General features: G+C 35.3%; 3 protein-coding genes across 6 annotated transcripts; 2 read left to right on the top strand and 1 right to left on the bottom strand.

Annotated features, from left to right (window-relative positions):
* Positions 1 to 656: 656 nt before the first annotated feature.
* LOC123869115 (leucine-rich repeat protein soc-2 homolog) lies at positions 657 to 14730 on the bottom strand. Its single transcript, XM_045911854.1, has 2 exons — positions 14720 to 14730; positions 657 to 5581 (listed from the first exon to the last, which is right to left on the bottom strand). The coding sequence occupies exon 2, from the start codon at positions 5344 to 5346 to the stop codon at positions 3640 to 3642; it is 1707 nt and encodes a 568-aa protein (XP_045767810.1). The 5' UTR covers positions 5347 to 5581; positions 14720 to 14730; the 3' UTR covers positions 657 to 3639.
* Positions 5923 to 23194, top strand: LOC123869119 (protein CREG1). Of its 4 annotated transcripts, none has more exons than XM_045911861.1 (7): positions 14103 to 14292; positions 15544 to 15748; positions 17771 to 17925; positions 18447 to 18566; positions 19410 to 19491; positions 21429 to 21565; positions 22571 to 23194. In XM_045911861.1, exons 2-7 carry the CDS (start codon positions 15553 to 15555, stop codon positions 22595 to 22597), a joined length of 717 nt encoding a protein of 238 aa, XP_045767817.1. In that variant the 5' UTR covers positions 14103 to 14292; positions 15544 to 15552; the 3' UTR covers positions 22598 to 23194. The 4 variants fall into 4 exon arrangements, with proteins under 4 accessions (XP_045767819.1, XP_045767817.1, XP_045767818.1 ...); XM_045911862.1 differs by lacking the exon at positions 22571 to 23194 and adding an exon at positions 14646 to 14655 and having other exon boundaries at positions 14103 to 14281; positions 21429 to 22467; XM_045911863.1 differs by lacking the exons at positions 14103 to 14292; positions 22571 to 23194 and adding an exon at positions 5923 to 5934 and having other exon boundaries at positions 21429 to 22467.
* Positions 6236 to 11632, top strand: LOC123869118 (cleavage stimulation factor subunit 2 tau variant). The gene is made up of 10 exons (XM_045911859.1): positions 6236 to 6366; positions 6456 to 6724; positions 7041 to 7166; positions 7571 to 7678; positions 8404 to 8494; positions 8576 to 8629; positions 8706 to 8868; positions 10228 to 10328; positions 10716 to 10798; positions 11412 to 11632. The coding sequence occupies exons 1-10, from the start codon at positions 6303 to 6305 to the stop codon at positions 11532 to 11534; spliced, it is 1182 nt and encodes a 393-aa protein (XP_045767815.1). The 5' UTR covers positions 6236 to 6302; the 3' UTR covers positions 11535 to 11632.
* Positions 23195 to 23283: the final 89 nt, after the last annotated feature.

Here is a 23283-nt window from a genome sequence, read left to right as displayed (position 1 = left end):
TTGGGAGATAACAGATAATCTTACGTCAAAGTATAAAGTCTAATTTTTAAATATTTTCTTCTGAATAGTATTAGAAATCACGTCATGGATTGCCAGACACTGAATATTGTGGCAACCCCCAGAACCCCTTGAACTTTAAAATATATTAAGGGCATCTGGCAGCGGGTTGTCACGACACTTAAGTGTCTGGCATGCATGACGTCATTTTCTAATACTATTCCGCAGAAAACTTTCGTATTATACTTTGAAGAAAGATTTTTACACCTTTATTACCTGTTATCTCCCAAAGCCACCATGATCTAAACTACATTGTCGCTGACCGTTCCTCCCCGTGTTGGCGACAAATATGCAGACACTTTCAGCTTTTATAAAATGGACTGGCACATGCTAGACCTCTTTCTATAAGCTAGGAATAGCTAAAAATGGATAATTGTAATGCTATAAATGTTTTTGCCTTAAGATGTTCTCAGGGTAAGATACATTACAAAAAAGGAATTTAAACATTAGCAAAACTATAAGTTCAATAATACATTTTGGCTGCCAGTGTTGAAGAAAGATTATAAATAAGTTGTTTCATTGCACATGGCATTTCAGGCATGGCAGGTGAATTTTTATTTCACATTATGTAAAATGTTTGCTTTGATAATTTTTTTCGGTTTGGTTTTGTATTGAATGTTGTAATTTGGATTTTTCACAAATAATTTTTTGTCATTAAAATGGTAATGTGATGTAATCAAGTGTTTTATAGCCATTTTTAGGTCAATATTTTTGTATGTGAGAATCATATTAGCTTAAGATGACAATGATGGCATTTTTAGTGTGATTGTACCGCATCGATATTACTCGTGAATACTTTATAGACTGCTTTGAGTTACAGAAGACGCTTTGAATTTAATGTGTATATAAACTTGAATTATTTATGTTATAAGAAAAAATGCGCAATTTACAAATAAATCTTATAATTATTATGATAATAATAATATGTACTGCACTTTATAAATTATTGAATTATAACTGTTGATCTTTTATTTTCAGTTTCCTGCAGATGATTCGCTAATTCAGTGTTTAAAACTGAATGATATCAACCAAGCTCATTAATTGACATTCCTTTTTAATCCATTGAAGGATTTCTATGAAAAATTATTTTAGTATCACTCAGTGAAGAGCAATGTAGAACCAATCATGTCAAATGAGCTCAGGTGGCTATCATTCAGTGTTAAACATGAGTTAGCAAATCAGTAGGCTGGTTATATTATAATTAAAACAACCCTTTCTGTTATATAATTTAATATTAATATAACACATTAATTATTATGTCATTTAAACATTATAGTCACGATTTTTGCGATAAAACATATTTTAATAGTTAGAATAACATCAATCAACTGACAATTTTATTCGTCATATTGCAATTGCATTGCACTTGTGGGTATGGTATTTAAAATACAATTTTCAAGTAAATATAAATAACAAGAAATGCCAATTTTAATTTCTAACATTTAGATAAACATTAAGAAATATATATTATGTAAGTAGCAGATATGAATTATCATTTTTCTCCCTCAATTATGTTTAAATTTTAAATGTGTCATACCTACCTACATTTAAAACAAAGTAAAAATATTTTAAATTCAGTACCATAATTTAAAAAAGGTACTCGAAAAGTTCACCTTTAGAGGGTATTTTAGTCAACACCTTATAATAATACTTTGTGTAAGTATTTAATATTTATATTTTACACTCCTAAATTATAACCAGAACAATTGGCATTATATGTAAAGTAATAATGTTTGCTACAACTGGTACAATAGGCACCTGTATCACTAAAGTGATCAAAATGACTAGTTCCTATAGACTTGCCTGATACTTATGAGTACATCATAGTACATACAATATTACATTGTAGCATAGCAACTTGACTAAATCATACCTTGAGAAATACTTAGTTTACAAAGAGCAACTGTTAAATGCAACATTTTAGGACAACATTGATAATAACACATACCTAAATCCTAACTTCATAAGCTGTATTTGTAACAGAAATAATTTAGAAGACAGGTATTAATAGAATATTCAAAAAGAATGTGATTGGACTTTAATATAATTAAATAATTAAATATGTATATGACGGATTACACACAAAAGAAGGTATATAGTCCTCCACTAAGTTAGCAGTAATAATACTATTAAATATGATAAATGATCAAGTCAACTGACCAATTAGGTCCTTTAGAATTGATTGATGATTTGAATATACAGTCAAAATATATAACAACATTGAAAGGACCACAATTCACAAAATCCACTAGTTGTAAAAGTCAGTGTTAAGACTTTATATTATTACAAATAGAAGAACTTATATTTTGATTATTATAACCAATACATCATTATAAATGATGTTATAAACGGTTATTACTGTGTATATAAAAAAATTACTTGATTAAACATAAGAAAATGGGGACAAATATTTAATTTGGCAGACTTGTGAGCTGCAATAAGAAGACAGGACATAACGCTTAAAGAACTGCCTTATCAAACTTTATAAAATGTTTAAAAAGTACTGTAACATAACTTACACAACAAGCATAACATAATACAATATCATACAATATATTATGAAAATATTTACCATTATGAATTTCATCAGTATTTTGGCATCTACATAATATTAATAACTTACATTCTTTAATTTATATACACATGCAAATTTTTCTTAAACAGGACATTAGACTAATAAACTAACCTACAATCATTTGTGCATTTACATTATATACAGCAATTATTATAATAACAATAACAACTATTAATATTACTGGGTAAACTTTGCGTTCCTTCACAAAATGTTTAAAAAAAGGAAATTGAAAAATACTGTTAATTTCTTTACAGAAATACATATAACTATTCAGTATTTATAAACATTCAGAATAAAAAACGGCCAAGTGTAAGCCCCTTGGGTCTCACTATATTAGGCCTGCATATTATGAAAAATAGACTGTCAGAAAACGTTCCCATACGTTCCCATACTCTGCAAACATCAGAATATTATGTCCGATCTGGAAACATTCTGATAGTCTGCAGCATGAATTTATACAAATGTATACACTTGTGGCATTCCAGGGTAGGCATATTAGAATGTTTTTCTGATAATATGCAGCCAGACTTAGACCGATTAAGTCAAACATGATATTTTATTAGTCAATAGCTATTTTTCCCCAAGCTAAACATGGCAACAACCAGAAAGAAAAGAAAAACCCTAAAAAATGTTCATTTGTTTTAGTTGAATTTCTAATTTGAATTAGTCTGTCTACTAGCTAGAGATCTGTGACATGAACACACTTATTAACAGACAGGCTAATAGTGACATGAAAATAGTAACTATCTTATTTGAATAGTTTTTGAGTTGAATGAAAAATCAAAAGGAATTACTGCAACAGCTGAAATGATTATACAATATTAAATACTTAAAATACTAATAAAGTTCCATTATAGTATAGGTAATATGATATAACAGTCAGTTTCCTTATTAATAAACACTCACTTGTTCTAAAGCAATGTTTGCTTTTAGACTCAACCTTTGCAACATGTTTAATTATTATCATTACCTGGCACACCAGATTGATAATAATCATCAACCTCATATCACATGGCTCTGTATGGCCCTTGTGATTTAAGGTATTGGATGACCAGGGAGGGCCCCGACGACACAACCTCTGGTGGCAGAGATGTCAAAGGACAATTTTCAATGCTCATGATTTGTAGGCTAACACACAAAGCAAGTTCAAATGGCAGATTGCACAAATTTGGATTATCATTAAGATACAAGGACTCCAAGTTTTCTAGTGTACCAATTTCTTCAGGTAGATACTGCAAGTTGTTTTCACCGACACTCAAATATGTTAAATTAATAAGATGTCCAATGGAACGAGGCAGTGATGTCAACTGATTGGACTGCACTATTAACTTTTTCAATCCCTGAAGGCACCCTATTTCATTGGGAAGGACTTCTATTTTATTTTCCTCTAAATCTAATACTCTCAACTTTTTTAAATTACCAACACTAGGCGGAATGCGCTTCAGAAGATTATTGGATAATATCAATACTTCCAAATTGACTAGACTCTGAATGTCATCTGGCAGTTTAGTCAATTGATTTGTACCCAAATTGAGTTCCACCATGTTTGTCCATTGTCCAATGTCTAGGGGCAAGGATGTGAGTAAATTCTCTTTCATAATCAATTTAGTTAAATTTCTGGCTCTTGAGAATATTCCATAAGGTATTTTATCGATCTGGTTGTGTTCAAGATTTATAGCAGAGACACTTGTGAACTGGGCTGGACCTCCACTGGGATAGCTCATGAAGGAGTTGCGAGACAATGTCAAGCTAGTGAGCTCAGTCAAACTGCAGAGAAGGCCATCCGGCAGTTGGGAGATTGAGTTTCCCTCTACATTGAACTCATCCATATGCTTACAATTGCTCAGTGTTGCAGGTATGCCGCTGAGGCGATTGTATCGAAGACCTATTCGATTCAATGCATGAAGGTTTCCAATAGTCTCTGGTATATCAAGTAATTCATTATGTTGCAAATCCAGTGTCGATAAATTGACACAGTTACCTATTTCCTGTGGTAAATGCTCCAAATGATTATGAGAAACATCAAAGGTAACCAAATTGATCAGTTGCCCAATTCCAGAGGATAATTCTTTTATTTTATTCTCCCTCAAACTCAACATTGTTAAATTAGTTAGATTAGCTATTCCATCCCCGACTACTCTGATTCTGTTAAAGCGTAAGAACAAAGTGGTCAGAGAAGTCAGCTTATACACAACCTCAGGTATATCACTCAATTTATTATGCCGTAAATCCAAAACTTTCAAACATCTTAAGTTAGCTAGTGAATCTGGTAAACTTGTAAGTGAGTTCTCATTCAGTGCTAATGTTTGCAGGTTAGTCAGGCACCCAAATTCAGCAGGAAGGGCCACTAACTTATTTCCATATAAATAAAACTCCACTAGGTGTGTCAAATCCCTTACATTAGGTGGCAAGGATGTAATAGAGGATTTGCTCAAATCTAATCTTTTTACTCCCTCATCCCGACATCTAATAAATTCTTTAATGACATCTAGGTCAGCTTGTATTGGTTTGTTTTTTCTCGCTGTTGGCTTTGGTTTGTTGGACTCTGGATGTTTTACAGTCACCACTTTAGGCCGCGCGCCCTCAGTATTCGTAAGGGACGCGGCCGATAACTTTTTCTCTCTCATTCCGTGGTACTTTTCTCTCGGACTCACAGTGCCAATTGAATCCAATGCCTCAGAGTTTTCTCTAGACGAATTATTATCAAGATTCATTCCGCAGCTTATGCAGTATCTGATTAAAGTATAAATGTCTATTCACACAATCAGATTAAAGTGATAACATTCCCAATTAATTTCTCACAAGTCACCCTACTACCAAGAAAAACAATCAATAGTACCTATTTTCAGGAAAGGTATGCTTCGCGGAATAACAATTGATTTAAAACAAAGAAAGTCTCATCTTAGGTGTTTGGGTTTCACCTTATTAAGTATATATTCTCACTACTCACTATTTTTATTTTACACTTATTACTTTTATTTAAAATGTAAGTACATAAAAAATTCAGTTTTTTAAATTAGACAGCAAAGAAGTAAGAACCAACCAAACCAACGCGCATAATGATTTTTTTTAAATGCACAACATGGCAGCTGGCAGCACCGACCTGGTGAAAGAGTAGAGTAACAAACAGAACTTCGTCTGTGTTGGTGTTAGCTGGCGGGCGTGCTCTGCCTTTTTGGAGTGTTTTTTTTTTGTTAAAACTGACTGGAAAACGCTCTAAGGGGGTGCCGTACGTATTTCGGCGAGCCCGAGCGCCGGCAGTGGCACAGACGGTGTCCATCATGTGTCCATACTTGTAAAATGTAAAGTTTAACTAACTTGTTGCTTTGACATTACATTGGCTAATCTTTGTAAGTAAAACCCAAAGACCTTAGTAAAACCAGACGAGAGAAAACGTAGTGATTATATTCTCTTTGCATGCACACATGCACGCATTTTTTCTACGCATGTCGACAATATCTGGCGACTTTTCGAAGGCGTCATAGTGACAAACGGTTTTAAAGAGTTGGCAACTCTGACTTGTTTGCACTTTGCACTGCAGAATGCAGATGCTGATTCTTGAATGCTAAAGTTTACACCATAGAGTAGGATTATGATTACACTTTACTATCGAATTTCGTTTTGTGTTTTCTGAATTGGTTTTCAAAAGTATAACAAATTCTCTACAAAAATGGATAAAAGCAAAGAAAAAGAGGAACAGAGTATCATGGACAAATCCATGAGATCTGTTTTCGGTAAGTTGTGTTAAAATACTAACGTTGTGTTAAATTTTCAAACAGCGGTACAAACGCAGTGAAAAATGTATGTACCTATCGTTTTTCAGTTGGAAATATACCCTACGAAGCCACTGAGGAGAAGTTGAAAGACATATTTAGTGAAGTCGGCCCCGTTTTATCGTTTAAATTGGTATTTGATCGTGAGACCGGCAAACCTAAAGGTTATGGTTTCTGTGAATACAAAGATCAGGAAACCGCCCTTAGCGCTATGAGAAATCTCAATGGATATGAAATCGGTGGCCGTTCCCTCAGAGTTGACAATGCTTGTACTGAGAAGTCGAGGATGGAAATGCAAGCACTTATGCAAGGGCCACAAGTAAGTTTTATAAAAGTGTAAAACTGCTTTTGGTTTGTACTTAATCAAGAATCAGTTAATATGTTACTTTTTGCCCTCTTGACACAAAATAAATACTTAGGTAAACTTTACTACCAAATTTTTTAAAAAGGAGTTGAACTAAAGAGTTTAACTTGAGTTCATAGAGATATATGTATTATGGTTTAAACTGTACACTCCAGGTATTCCTGGGAACTACCTAGTCAATTACAATGTGCCAGCATTTTCACTTTGAACTATAACATATACTAGACCATTCTAGTAGTTATAAGATAATGCATTTTATATTAATTTATAGATTGAAAATCCTTATGGCGAGCCCGTAGAACCTGAAAAAGCTCCTGAAGCTATAAGTAAAGCAGTTGCAACATTGCCACCAGAGCAGATGTTTGAGCTGATGAAACAAATGAAACTCTGCATACAGGTAAATATTATTTCAAATATGAGTAGGCACACATAGGCAGTTAAACGACCAATTGTCAAATAGCCACCTAGATTCATCATGAAGCAATGTAAATTATTGCCACTTGTACAGAAGTATACTATAGTTGTGTACAAGTGGCAATTTTAATGTTTAATGTATAATTTTGTATGATAAAAGGTAGCTATTTATACAGGCAGCATTCACCTGCATACACAGGCATAGCGTAAAGATTGAAAAATCTCAGGTTACTATGGACACTGTTGTTTTATCCTGTAGCCTACATTGATATGTCAGTCTGTCAGTTTATCCTTTCATATGGCATAAAAATTATTCTCAAAAAAATAATTATTTAGCACAGTTTAGTACTACAATAGTGTTTATCCAAAAAATTATGAATTCTGCAGAATAATCCAACTGAAGCAAGAAATATGCTGCTACAAAATCCACAATTGGCATATGCTTTGTTACAAGCACAGGTCATCATGAGGATTGTTGATCCAGCCACTGCTGTTGTAAGTATGATGATGGTCAACATTTTAAATAATAAGAGTTTATATCAAGTAACAGGATTCATATTTTTTTTATATTTATGTACAGTCAAAGCCAGTAAGTCGTTAAGCACCTTAATTATCATATTCACCTGGCACGGTTATACATATATGCGTTAGGTGTGTGTGGCGTGTTTAAAGAAAAAGGTCATAAGTGCGACAGGATTTTGATGCAATAGTTTAGCGGAATTGTTACTCAAATTCTGAGGCCGACCATACATTCAATTCTAAGAATATGTTCTTTTTGTGTGATCCACTACTGCATGGATTCCACTCCACATAGCAGTAGTGGAGTCTGCTGCCTATCCATGCCCAGGACTCTGTTGGTGCAGGCTCTGACTGTTGCTCCTGAGAAGACTATTGAACATCTTTATGTCAAAATTAGATATTTTTAGGCTTGTAGGCTTATAGAAAAAGAATTTCTTTAGCTATTCCAAGTTTCAGCGAATCCTAGCACAACCTTAGTAATTTATCAAAGATGGCAGCAGATTATGTCAGTTTTTTGAATCAATTTAGTTTTCAAATCTATTTATGTTGGAAGTGCCCAAAGTAGAATATTATAATTGAGGTCCATAATAACTGAGGTTGGGGTTTTTAAAACACTGAGAGTTCTCTTTGTGTTGGACTAGGGTTGAAATGTATCAAATTTGGGGATCCATCATATAACATTTTATCTTGTTATTGTGCAGACCATGCTGCATCCTAGCAACCCAGTGCCACCGGTGCTGCAACCGGGAGATAAGCCTCCATCTAACCCTTACATTCCAAGCAATTCACAGGGTATGTTTTTGCCTATTTCAAGTTCGGCTTACCCATTCTATGTAAAGTGAATAAATCTTTTAATATAATTCATTTTTTTAGGACAACAGCCTCCAATGTTAAACAATCCACCACCTCCTCAAAATCAATATGTTCGTAAGTATTTTGTTGTACCTAAAATATACAGTTTGAAATGTTTATAGAAAATTGAGTTCCAAATCCCTATCCACAGCTACGAATCGTCCGCCCATGGCGATGCAGCAGAACATGGACGTGGACCTGCGCGGCTCCCGCGCGCCCGCGCCCGCGGCCGCGCTGTTGGACCAGGACATGCGCAGCCTGCCGCCCATGCCGCACCCCGTGCCGCCGCCGCCCGTGCAGCCGCCGCAGGACGGGTATGTGCTGCATCATTCTATATAGTCTATGACCGTGCCGCCGTTTGACCATGTCATCATCATTTGAGGTGTAATATCCTCAACATTTGCTGCATTCTGCACGAGGCGTGCATGGAAAACTGCGCGCCTCAAGGTGGGTATGTATTATAATTTGTACACATCATGAAGATATTATATATAAGATCGAATACTGGACAGCCGGACAAGGCAACAACTAAGACTTCATGAAAATCTTTAATTTACATAATGGTACATAATATATTATAAGCATATGGCGACCATATAAAATCTATGTGTGCACAATAACTTCTATATAACTTTAGACTTTAATTGACGACAATATGGTCGTGTCGCATAACGGAAGTCGCATGCCTCTGAAGTCTTGCACAATAACTTTCATAATATAACTTCAGGCTGCACTCAACGATAATATGGCCGTGTCGTATAACTTGTGACTGTTTTAAAAGTTTTTGCTGTGATTTCTAATACTTCGTGATATATTAAGCTTTAATAATTATGTATTTATAGCCGATAAGATAATGTAATGTATAATTTTTAAAGTCCTGCTGTGACAATGGATATACATGAAATGTAAGTGCCTTCCTTTGTGGCTAGATGTTTTGCCTTTAAATAAACCTCATTTGCACGAAACAACTAGACAAATTGTGTGTGCATGAAGAATTTAATTTCTGCCCTTATTATTTTTATAATAGGTATTATTTGTATAGAATCATAAAATTAGGTATCAACCTATTAGAAAGTCGTTTATTATAGGAGGTTGTAAATTACTTTCAATCGATAGTGGTCTAATTCAATCATACTTAAGTGGTGTCCTTGTCACAATGTTCCAATTTTTTTCGCTCAATGAGCGTTTTCGGTCTTTGGGTGCAAGCAACATATACCTACTCTGTAAAAGCACCAATATGATTGTTGTAATACTTAATATAATATCTACGTCTATCTAATGTGATTACTAGATGATTGAATTCTTCTATTTGTGAACTTATCAAATAATACATTGCATATTTTAAACTGAAAAATTCTAAACATTATAATTTTTAAACTGAGTTTTAATTACTGGTTTTTCATACAACCCATTAACTCAGTTCTTTTTTTCAAACAGTCTTACAGTTCTTTTAAATCGTTCATTAATACTATTCATTTTATTTTCTTTAGCTCACAAATTTATATATTTCAACTCAGACTAAAGGAAAAAGATAGACAGCGATACTTATCCACATGAGTGCTGTGTGCATATTGCATATGCAACTGGATTTTTTAAATTGATCTTCTAGGCCTCCGTCTATCTATTTCCTTAGTATGTGCTGCTAAATAATACTAGTTTTTTCGTCTGTCCAGTTCATTCCCTCGGGATCCGCGTCTAGCGGGTATGCAAGGATTCAACAGCGACCCGCGCGTACGTTCCAACGATCCGCGCAACCAGGCCAAGATGCCCACTCGTGAGTGTTGCCAGCTTTACTCTATTCTCTCTGGCTGCGTAGTAAACCTCGTTGTTGACGGTCGTGAGTTCTTTCCAAAATATACACATGGTATAGAGTTTTCTCTGAATATTCATTTTTTAGATAGATAACTAATGGTTGCACTAATTGTACTAACATTTTGTACTAATTTTGCGTGCCTGATCAATTATTGATCATGTTAGGTGAAACATTTCTACAGTGTAATATTTGTAATAACATCACATTATAAAAAATGTTTCTGCAAGTAAAGAATCTTGAATCTTGCAAACTTCCACTTAAAAAGACAGCATTACAAGAAGAAAAAATTTCTTATAGAAAGGCGTTATTCCATCTTTTAAAATAGAAATGTTATTTTTTTTTGTTCAGAACAAATGCCGCCGGGTATGCCAAGCATGGCCCAAGCAAGAACCATACAAGGTATTCCATCCGGTGCCTCGGACCAAGAAAAGGTGGGTTTCCTAAATTCAAATGTTTGCAAATAATTTTTAAATACATAATATCAAAAATTGCGGAACCAGCAAGCAAATGTTTGCATCCTGAAGATTCTAAAAAAGTATAACAGATCTCAAAAAAATATTAATTTATGTTCGATATTCTTTATCTATACTAATATTATAAAGAGGAAACCTTTGTATTTTTGTATGTTTGTATTGAATAGGCTCAAAAACTACTGGATCGATTTCAAAATTTCTTTTACCATTACTTAGAGGGATTCTTCCGAATCCGTATAGGCTATATTTTATCCCGGAAAATAGAAAAAATAAATGTCCACCCGTGCGAAGCCGGGGCGGGTCGCTAGTTGAAAATATAAAAAATATGTATAATATATTACAGTAGTAACGGGTAACATTGTTATAGTATATTGTTACTATTAGTACAAAATCGAAGTTTTTAACTTTTATTGATTGTAATTTTTGCAGGTGATTCCTTTTTTGTAATTTTTTGCCATTATTCGTAGCTGTCGTCGTTAGACACTTTTACAATGTTACCCATCCGATACGACTATAGGTAATACAAATAAATAATATTTTATAATTAGGTTCTAAAATTTCTCTTTCTCAGGCCGCCTTGATTATGCAAGTGTTGCAGTTGTCAGATGAACAAATAGCACTGCTTCCTCCTGAACAGCGCGCAAGTATTCTTATGCTCAAAGAACAAATTGCAAAAAGTACTCAACAACGCTAAAACAATGCATTATTTTATCGAAGTGAATGTATTGAGAGTTTTGATTTAAGCTAAATATAATCCTAAGACTTGAATTAAATGGCTTTTTGACCTCGAATTTTTATTTCATTTGTACTTATTATATCCGTTACGTGCATAGCCAGCTGTGCGTACCAATTAAAATAATCAGCGCAAAATTCATTCACCTTCGTGCAGCTTTCAAAAATGTAGTAAATAGTCCATTGACTTCAAATCTATGCTTAGGCTATAGTCTAGTACTTCACAGACTAATAACCAGTAATGACCTTATTTAAGCTTTTAAATGGCTAGAAGTCAGAGGAGTAAAGAGCACAGAGTATGTGTAGCTAAATTTATTTTGACAAGCTTGACTGCACGGAACAGAAAAAACAGTGGAAGTGCAATGCACCAAAATTACTATAGGAACCGCTGTCGCCAAACTCATACAAATATACCGATAAACATATATTGCACTACAAAGAAACAAACCGTTTGATTTGTCGTTTTAAGTTTAGTCAAAACTAGCCTACGTCACAGATTTGGAAACAAACCCTGACGTTCTAGAAATAAGATTTATTTTGCTTTAGCGGAAGAACGTACTTACGAGCTATAGTCACACTAGATTCGATTGTCCAGTTAATTCCCCTACTTGACCATAGATGGCGGTATTCTAAGTGGTAGCAATTATAAACTTAATAGCGTTGAACATATGGTTGACATTTTCGTGATCGGTCGATTTCTAATGCTACTCAGCCAAGGCCGCACCACGTAGCTCATTGAATTATCTATCGATATCGATAGATACGCGTTATTTTGTTCACTCGCTAAAATAAAATTAGAAAAAGGTAAATATAAAATTGAATAAAAGTGCTGGTATGTGTGCATGCCTTTTACAAGTATGCACTATAAATACTGCAACGTATGAAAATAGTAAAATTTTATTTATTGCCCTTGAAATAAAACATATTTGTTAAGAAACTGGCGTTTCGAAAGTCTTATTTTTAATTTTAATAAATGATGTATGCGAACATTTATATATTTTTCGACTATTGCCTTCATCAAATCGGTAACGTGATTGGACGCAAGAAATTCGCCAATTTGATGGGAGGCAATATCGTTAAATAAAAGAGTTCCTATGAACTTTCGCATTATTTGAGTTATCGCTACTTCTTTTCGAAAATCTCTGGTTGAAAATGATGTGTCACTAATGCGTCAACACAGACATCACAGTTTATTTTTTTCATTAACATTCGGGCAATGTAACCAGCAATATGGGCTATTGCTTTATTACTGAAATCAGAAAAGTGCCCTCCTAGTTCTTCAATTTCTGAATCGTCCTCAATTTGATCGTATTGTGACATATCTTGAGACATACTTCTGTTTATCCTTTCAACAGCTGACGAACAGTTCGGTTGGTATCCAATTAACTCTACTCGTTGCATCTATCCATTTCTCTTTGATGCTTGCATCTTTGGGAAACCTAAAAATATTTAAAATGAAGGTTAAAGGAACTACTGATGTCTATTTAGTGATCAATGCAACGTCTCACTCATTAATAAATTATAATTATTACTTTACTATTTATTTCCTTGTACCGATATAATCGATAAATTCAATATTCGACTTGGCCACATCACTACTTGAGTAGCGAACGAGCGCTATTGAATAGAATCAATCCAAAATAAACTTTATCTTAATGGTTTAAGGTTGATTTTGACTAACCGTTCTATTAAATATTAGTAAATTGAAATAAATTAAGATTTATTAGAAAACAATGAAAATCCTACTTACCGATGATACGAAATACCTCCATTTTTAAGATTTTTTGTCCTACTATCATTTTTACACTCCAAATACGGCATTGCTAGGGCAATATGAATTTGTCGCGAGACTACCAACTCTACGCGATGTTAGAACGCGACTGGGATCCGTTAAGCATAACGATGCTTAATTGTGGCACGCGTGCCACGCCTACTTAGCACTTCCACTGTTTTTTCTGTTCCGTGCTTGACTGACAATAACAGTGTTTCCAATTTTAGGGATTTCGACCTATTAAGGCGAAACGTCTTATTAGACTTAGGATTTTTTTGTTAGTTTGTTTAGAGTAATTTGGAGTAAAATCGAACTTTATGTGATAATCTTATTTTTATACCGACCTTTATATGACAGACAATATACATATATTATTTTCTATTTTTGTAGATTTATCAAAGGGCTCAAAAGGGCGGAATGAAAATCTTTTTTGCTGAGTATAATATAATATCGCATTGTTAAACATACAATAATTGGCTAGTTTTTGCTTTGAAAGTTTTTATAATTATTTAAAAATGGAAGAAAATGATGATCAATCAAAAACCTTCTTCATCTCAAAACTCAATATTTAGGATCGTAAAATGTTATTGAAAACATGATATTGAATATTGATTTAATACTTGTTAATAATAATAATAATAATCAGGGCATTTTGTTTGAATTTTTTTTAAGGGTAATTTAGGGTGGATTCCTACAGAAAATAGAGTTAAACCTAAATTGTATGTGGAAACACTTTACATCATACAAGGCTTTGACATTGAAGCTGACAGTGACAACGGCATTATGAAAATTGAAAAATATTCCCCATTCGAAAAATTTAATAATTCCGCGTCATTTAGTAATTTGGCGCGCTCGCGCACTTCCATTAGTGAAATCGGGAGCGCGTTTTGTTGTTATTTCCCTTTCCTGTGATTTTATTGTGATAATTTTTTCTAAACGTTACTAAAATGTAAGTAGATGTTTACATTTTAATATCAAATTATAGCTTTTTTAATACATATTTTGATTTTCCGACTTCTTTCAGAATTTATTATAACTAATGCATGTAATTATTTTGCGTAATAACATTCAAATGGTTAATTTTTAGGAAACTTAAATTTTTTTTTACTTAATTATTTATTTATTTAGAAGATTTTGCACAACTAATTAATACGTAGACACGTTTTATGAAAATAATATGTACCTAATGAATAATATTAATCATGACTATTTTTGATTCGTGTTTGTATTAAGTAAATACATTTGGCGCTGAAATATAAATTATTTATTTATGGCTCGTCTTATTTTTATGCAGCTACAAAGTAGTAAAAATGTTCGTTTTTCCTATGTTTTTATCGAAATCTATTATTGGATCGAGGAAAACTTTTAGGAAGTACCTACCTACTTTAATATCCACTAAATATATTTTTAAATACGTTTTCCTGTATAGTACACGACAGGTCGAGATGGCAATCGGGGTGGGGATGCCCCGCACACCCGCACAGTCCCCGCGCTAACCGGTGCGGGATATCGCTGCTGACGTGCGTATGTGTGGGGCGTCCCCCCGCCTTCCCCGATTGCCATCTCGACCTGTCGCGTATTATACCTACCCATCTGGTACGAGCATGTACACATACTTACGATATTTTGATGAGGTTTCAAACCTACGACTTCGTAATGTAGCTGTCCACTATCGCCCTTTGAAGTTGAGCTATTGAGACTTTGAACCTACTTTTACAAGAATAATAAAATTAAAGAATAAAATTAATAGATACTTATTAGTTATTATAGTTATTTCGCTATCTATACTTCCATACTCCATACTAATTTATTATTATAAATGCCAAAGTGTCTGTCTGTCTGTCTGTCTGCTACCTTTTCACGGCCCAACAGTTTAACCGATTCTAACGAAATTTGGTACAGGGTTTGCCTATATCCCGGGGACAGACATAGGCTACTTTTTATCTCGGAAAATCAAAGAGTTCCCACGGGATTCCTAAAACCCATCCGCTTAACCGATTTGTATGAAAATTGGTACCCAGGTAGCTTGCGTCCCTGTAATTGATATAGGCAACTTTTTATCCCGGAAATTTAAACAGTTCCCAAGGGTTCTATAAAAACCTAAATCCACGCGGATGAAGTCGCGGGTATCCTCTAGTAGATACATAAATGCAACACAATAATATTTTGAAAATGGTAATTATTCAACTTCTTTTTGTAGATCGAAAACATGTGGAGATTATTGTTTTTATCCTTGACACTTATGTACATTGGTGAATGTTCGCCGTCATACCACGACAAGCTTCAAACAAGATGGATGGGAACCACTAATGATATAGTAACGCATAAACCCCATCACAAAGTGCGCGGCCCACCTGATCACAACAAACTGGTCGCAATGGCGAGATACGTTTTACACAACTGTGGTAAGTATTTATAATTTTAACCCCCGACGCCAACAGAGGGTTTTAACGTGTTTATCTATCTGTGCCTGTCTGTGGCATGGTACCGCTCAAACGGATCGAATGATTTGAATTTGGTTTTTTTTATTTGAAAGCCTATTTAATCGAGACGGTTCTTAACTAGCTATGTTTAATGAAAATCTGTTCAACCGTTTGAGGAATGACAGCTGTTTTCGAAATTTGAAAAGGTATTTCGAAAGTCATCGAAATACCAAGTCCTTTTCAAGAGAGAAAGAAAGAAGGAAGTATGTACCTATAAAAAAACGTTTAGGTAGGTATTCTTGACAGTTTTGCAGCTATACATCGCCATGTTTGTTCATCCACTATGGGTTTGGTTAACGCCTCGAACACCCAAAAGCCAGAATAAACTGTGTCATGTGTGGCAAAATCTAGTGTGTATTGATGCATTACAGTTTTGCATTTTAGCGTCGCAATGTATTTTCTGTCGTGGTCATATGGTAGTATATCCATAACAAGTTTGTAACTGGTTGACTTTGAAATCGAGGAAGTGTTTTATTTTTACTTTTTAGGCTGCCTATGTGCAATGGATCCTATCATCGCGTTTTATCAAGAAAACAATGTTGGCGTTTTTAACATGAATAGTATTTTCTTTCCTCTCCAACTAAACATAAATCTTGTCGTGTCATCCGATAGACGTCCGTCCATTGGTGGACATAGGTCTCTTGTAGAGATTTCCAGACGTCACAGTCTTGCGCTTCGTAAAATTTGTGCTCGGAGTAAAATGTGAATCCAACGAATGAGATTTAAACCATTGGCGTTACTCCACTGCAGTCCAAACTACTTTTAACTACAAAAAACAGTCAAAACTAGTTTTATTAACGTCGTTGGCGCAAAAGTAGTTTTGACTGAAAAATTACTAAATTTTTCTGTTGATGCCCGTCTTCACGCAGTAGGAACTTTAATATGTCCCCTAACTCCTAACTTGTACTTATGCTGTTTTAAAATGGGCTAGTTATGCCCGAAAATTCGCTTCGTCGCCTCTTTTTAACCGACTTCCAAAAAAGGAGGAGGTTCTCAATTCGTCGGGATCTTTTTTTTTTATGTATGTTCCCCGATTACTCAAAGACACCTGGACCGATTTGGAAAATTTTTTTTTTTTGTTTGAAAGGGTATACTATGCAGGTGGTCCCATATAAATTTGGTGAAGATCTGATGAATATCTTCGGAGATGGAGAACAGAACTCCTCAATGGATAGGAGCAAATTGCTCGCGATCAGTGTAATAGCTTAGTAAACAGTAGGGTTTTAACTGGGCACAGCATATTATAGTACAGTAGGGCCACTAAAAATTGTGAAATAAAAAATTTTCAAAAGAAATATAAAACCGACTTCAAAAACGACAAACACTAAAAAGTAAAAAAAACTTTTGTTTAGCTACACGTGTAATGCACCTAGGTATGAAGTCGGGCGAGCTTCACTCTTGGATTTCTAATTTTGTTTTAATATGCTCGCTCGACTTCATACCTAGGTGCATTACACGTGTAGCTAAACAAAAGTTATTTTTTACTTTTTAGTGTTTGTCGTTTTTGAAGTCGGTTTTATTTTACTTTTGAAATTTTTTTGACTGTTTTTAAGGTTCCGTACCTCAAAAAGAACCTGTAGATATAGGATCACTTCGTTATTTGTCTGTCTGTCAAGACTTTTCTAATGATCGCGTGCAGGAATGTAATAAATTGATACTAGTAAATAGCGTAAGTGTAACTATTGTAAGAATATTAAGAATGTTAAATAAGCATGTCTGTGGAAGGAAAAAAGAGGAGAGGAAGACCAAAGAAAAGGTGGATGGATTGCGTAAAAGAGGGTATGTCTGTAAAAGGGTGGAAAATGCGTTGACTACAACAGAAGTAAGTAGAAGACAACGACATGTTGTGCCGACCCCACATAGCTTGAGGATAGGTAAAGGACGAGAACAAGAGGAGTGTACCTAATTAACTAATTTTAATACAATTTTTAAACTATTGTACAGATTGGGCATCAATAGCAACAATATCGATTCTACCAGCTATTGAAGGATTTCCCTTTTCTAACGTGAAGTCGGTTGTGGACGGCTCCATGGCGAACTCCACAGGGATTCCGTACTTTTACATGTCGCCCTTGGACTTCACCGCACGAGATTTATCGGTAAATGTAGTTCATTTTCATTGTTCAATTAAAAACTCCTTACCTTATCAGTTCATCATCATCATCATCATCATCAGCCTGTGGACGTCCACTGCTGGACATAGGCCTTCCCTAAAGAGCGCCACCACACCCGGTCCTCAGCCTTCCTCATCCAGCCACTTCCTTGTCAGTTACCTACTCCGAAATTTTATTTTACAACTTCTGTACCTAACCGAAATTACTTACCTATCTACTTATATGTAAGTAAATGGGTAGGTACGATACAGTTCGTTTTACTTAAAAATACTGCTGATCTTGTACCTGTGTAGAAGGTGATTTATCGATCTATTTGTTAGTATTTATCTTCCTACGACGGGGGCTATTCGGCCGCGCTTTTTTACTACCTACTCATGGCACTTCCCCTCTACTAACAATTTTTTTACGTGAAATGAACATGATAATAGAAGATATCTATACAATTTTTAAAATTATTAATTAGGTACCTATTGGTAGGTATATCTGAAATTACTAATTTTTTTTAGAAAAATAGTCGCGCCACAATTTTAGTATCACTCGAAGAAACGAGGTATTGTGAAAACCAAAAATATGACCCCGAAGACCCAAGATGCACAAGACTTATGCTGTCAGGAAAGATGAAAAAGGTAAATTTATCGCCTAGTCATGACCTAGGTCCTATAGGTACACCATAGCAGTACGCTTTAGTGATAGGTTGGATCCTCCTTTAAGCTAAATCCAAATTTTTTAAACCGATTTTTTAATTTTTCATGACGTGGATGATAGACGGACAGACTTATCGCCTTATAATAGGTAAACCAAATGCTCCGAATTTAAAAGCTCTAAAAACCCACTACTTACCTACTTAGATATTAAATAAAATCAATATATTTCATAAATAATATTACATAGTACATTGTCAGATATAATTAATATCAGAATATTGTGTGCACGTCTAGTTTATCGCCTTTATCGGAGTAATAACATGGATAAATGTAATCTTAGCAAAAATTAAACAATGATTTTAACTTTCTATAGAAGTGCGTCGCTAATAAATATTTGATGTCTCATTTCCTCTGCAACCTCAGTGCCAATGCATTCGAGTTCAATTCCCCGTTGGATTATTCATACCTATTCGTATGAATAATAGGAAGAGATTAAGACCCTTAGAAATGAGGAATGTATGCAGAGAAAGTATTTATTTAGACAAAAGATACTGAAAACAGTGGCTTAAGGATGATTTATGCTAGACCGTGCCGGGCTGAAATCGAACCCGGAACTTCCCACTGCACCAGGGAAGTATTCAGGGAAGGGTGGTAACTAGCCACTGCAGAAGCCTCCCACCAGACCAACGTCTGAAAATATCTAATGTCACTTACCAGCTGAGTACCTGGTGACTTATTGATTTCTGGAGCTAAGGAATACCTAATAGATAATAATAGGACAATGCTATGTGTATGTCTATATTGAATAATGACTGATATTTGCAGATCAAAGAGGGCACCCCGGAGTACTTGTTCTCAAAGGCGGCGTTGTTTGAAAGACATCCGGCTATGGCCAACTTCCCACCAGGTTCGTTACCTAATATATTTGAGTAGGTATACGAGTACCTACCGCTACATCCATACCAATATAGTGCGTGACACGTCGAGATGGCAACGGGTATGAGGCACGGGGGCGCACCGTAAACTCGCACGTCATCAGCGCTATCCCGCAAGGGATGCGTGGAGCGTCCCCACCCCAGATGCCAGTTCGACTTGTCCCGTATTATACATGATCTCTGGTGATTTATCTCCGGTCGTGTCGGATTTCCATCCCATCGGGCTATGAGAGTGAAGGAATAAAGAGTGCACCTGTGTTTGCGCATACACTTGTGCACTATAATATCCCATTTAGGTAACCACTATGGAGATTGGCCGCCGTCATAGGCCATAGCGTATCCTACGTCAAAGAATGAGCGAGTTTAAATACCTACTTTTTGCACACCTCGTAACTTTTCTAAATTAAGTGCTGAAATTTGCAATATCAGCGAACAAACAATGATCTTTTCAATGTCAACTATAGATAATATTCGCAACAAATAAAAAAAAGTCAAAACGGCGGACATGAAAATTAAAAAAATTAGGAAGTGTTGGTGTGTGGGGAAGTGAAGCTACGATAGTACGGAACTCTTCGTGTGCGAATCCGACTCGCACTTGGCCAGTTATTAAATATTCTCGATACGCGTGATCGCGTCCTTCAAACTGTTAAACAAAGACATATCCATGACGTAAGCGCAAATAAAAACGAGTAGGTAGAATAAGTAAAATCGCGACTCGCGAGACCTTTGACTTGTGGTCGCAAGGTCTCTTAAAATATTCTTATTAAATCGTAAGTGTAGTTATAATTGCCTCCTTATCTTTGGTTTAGTGATTGCTCTGTCCAGGGTTGGGTTGTGGTGCCTACATTCTTTTTAATAGACCATAGTTAGTTTTGTAGTTCCATACCTACTGAAGAGTGCCAAAATTAGCTATTACCTACCTACTAAGCCTCCGTCCGTCCGTCTGTCTGTCAGCGGGCTGTACCTCATGAACCGTTATAAGTAGAGAGTTGAAATTTTGTATGTATTTTTATTGCCGCTACAACAACAAATAACAATTTGTAAACATTTCAAAATGGCCGCCATGCGAATTAAAAAGTATTATTTCTTGTATGATGGTACGGAACCCTTCGTGTGCTCCAGATGATATTTTATAAAAATAGGTTTTTTACTTGGTACCTATCTTCAAATTCCAATTATGTACCTACACATAGATAGATACCCATACCTATTTAATTATTTTAACTAACATGTTAACGCTTTTAGCCTTGCCATGTTATTATTAAGCGATATAAAAAATATAGATAAAATAATAATTTTACATAAAAGGTCTGGAATAATGTTACAGATAAGGCGTTAGGTTCGACACAAAAAATATTGGCACTTTAGCGACAGGGTATAAGATAGGTAAGTATGATACGATAAAACAAGTCATTATAATAGGTCAAGGCATTCCTACTTTAGTCCCCGTTGAGACAAGGAAATAGGTATACTTACAGTAGCCTCACAATATAGTTATTTACAACAAAATAATTATTTTTGTTAGACAACATTCATAATTAAGTAGAAAAAAATGGTGATCTACCTACATACCTATGCGTAATAAGCAAGCTAGAAACCACAATAAGCTTGCGATTTCTACGGTCCGCCTCGGGAAAGTCCAAGTCATTTGTGGGGATGGGTATAGGTACATATCTATGGATGGGTATAATCTTAAATCATTTATAACAAACGTAACGTATTAATTGTGAACCTATTCACCGCAATCGTAATCAGTCGCTCCTTGATCTGTTGTGAAAAAATATGAACAGCGAATTCAACCAAAATTTACCTTTTCTGGTGGCTGTAACGCGCCGCTGCGCCGATCGATGGATCGATGATGATGGTCAGTAAAAAAAATCGTTTATGTAATGTGTATCCTCGTTTCCAGACCACGACTGGTTCATCGCAAAGATGAAGATCGCTCAGATAGCGATGGTGGATTGGTTTGGCGGCGCCAAGTACGTGCCCGTCCGGGACTACCTCGCGTACAACTACACCGGCGCTGAGATGTTGGACTACCACAACCGACGCGTCAAGCTAGACAAAGCCTAAATTCCTCAGACCGACTGACATAGTGCCGTGGAGATGGCACCTTAGGGTCACCTAGGGCGCCATCTCTACGGGTGAGAATATCGCGGCGATAGCTACCAAATTCTATACTTTAACTCCTATAAGGGCTAATCTCCACGACGAGTAACTTTTGAGGAGTATAACGTTACGGACTCGCCGCGTCTCGTGGCGATACTATTGTCTTGTCTTGCGATGACTCCGACGAGTCTTACGGCGATACCGCCACGTCACGCCACAGTTGACAGGCGCAAGAGGTGTTGCGGTCATGTCACGCGGCGATCCGTCTCGTGGCGTTTCGTTGCGGTCTCGTGGCGTTTCGTTGCGAGTCGCGACGACACGCTGCGGAATTATCGTTGTACGTGGAGATTATCCGACGATAGTAGGATAGTCTCATTGCGATTCTCTCATCCGTGGAGATGGCACCTAACACTATATAGCCGTCAGGTTTACCGGCAAGTTTGCAACGGACTTGAAGCGTCCTGTCAACTGAAACACCAACCATACACCGCACCGTCAAGTTTACTGGGCGCCCGTTTCAAGTACGCCGTCCTCAATTTTTTTTTTTTTTTAATTATTTTTTGTACCAGAAAGTTGTTACTGAATAGCTGTTGATATTTTAGGTTTAACTAGTTTAAAGATTGTACGGATGGGGCTGGCATATAGGTCACCTATAAAATATAATATATCACCATATAAATATATTAGTATTTAAAAAAAGTACACCGTCAAGTTTACTGGGCGCCGCTTCAAGTCCGCTGCTAACTTGATCATGTATGACTAGCGTAAGGTGACACATGTTATTTTTGTACAAAAGATGCTTGTATATTTTTTTTTGTAATAAACTTGGAAAAGTATAATAATCATTGTTTCTATTATCGAATCATGTCCTTCCCTATACACAAGTCATAGTAGTAATAGGTACATCTACATCGCGGTGCAGAGATGTTAGACTACCACAAAAGACGCGTCAGACTACACAAAGCCTAAACACTTCATCAGGCTTGGTGTGGCCCAAATGATTCATTTTTTGCACACAAGAAGATTGTATTTTTGTAATAAACTTGGAAAAATATAATCATTGTTTCTATTAATCTTGTTGGTACACAAATCATTATTATAAAATAAATATCGTCTGTTGTACGTGGAGTGTATAAAACTGACTATCTAACTCTCAGTAGGCATTAATAACTATTTATTCATGAAAGAATTGTCAGAATCGGATTATTAGTTCCAGAGTTACCGTCTACATACAAACTCGCCAAGTTTCGATAGAATATGGAGAAGTACTTTTAGGTTGTAGAAAAAAAAAACATATTGGTGATAGTTTATTTTATTGTTTCGTTTAATATTTACATTAATTACAACTTTGGAAGAATACTGGATAGTTAATATTTCTTTAACCTCATAATATAACAAACCCCATAATCAAAATTAACTTAAATTAATTAATTACAAAAATATAATGTTTTGCAATGAAATAAAATTAATAACTTCAAGAAATGCCTAATTAAAAAGTGATACAATTCATTTGTGGTTGAATTTATTCCATCACATCAATATAGCCTCGCCATTTGTATCATTGTACGAGTGTTTATGGAAAAAAAAATTATGCTGACTGAGCAATTTCTTTAAATTTTTGGAATAATGTTCCAGTCTTCTTTTATTTTATATTA

This window comes from Maniola jurtina, chromosome 10, assembly GCF_905333055.1.
Source record: "Maniola jurtina chromosome 10, ilManJurt1.1, whole genome shotgun sequence".
In the NCBI taxonomy this organism is placed as follows: Eukaryota; Metazoa; Arthropoda; class Insecta; order Lepidoptera; family Nymphalidae; genus Maniola; species Maniola jurtina.
This window is presented reverse-complemented; position numbering and strand designations above follow the sequence as displayed.

Bases quoted from the DNA above. Each gene is read 5' to 3' on its own strand.
- LOC123869115 (XM_045911854.1), bottom strand. From the start codon at position 5,346: ATGAATCTTGATAATAATTCGTCTAGAGAAAACTCTGAGGCATTGGAT.
- LOC123869118 (XM_045911859.1), top strand. From the start codon at position 6,303: ATGGATAAAAGCAAAGAAAAAGAGGAACAGAGTATCATGGACAAATCC. The intron at 8,630-8,705 runs GTAAGTATTTTG...CCCTATCCACAG, and splicing joins TCCTCAAAATCAATATGTTC to CTACGAATCGTCCGCCCATG. The intron at 8,869-10,227 runs GTATGTGCTGCA...TCGTCTGTCCAG, and splicing joins GTGCAGCCGCCGCAGGACGG to TTCATTCCCTCGGGATCCGC.
- LOC123869119 (XM_045911861.1), top strand. From the start codon at position 15,553: ATGTGGAGATTATTGTTTTTATCCTTGACACTTATGTACATTGGTGAA. The intron at 15,749-17,770 runs GTAAGTATTTAT...ACTATTGTACAG, and splicing joins ATACGTTTTACACAACTGTG to ATTGGGCATCAATAGCAACA. The intron at 21,566-22,570 runs CGACGCGTCAAG...GACTACCACAAA, and splicing joins AGATGTTGGACTACCACAAC to AGACGCGTCAGACTACACAA.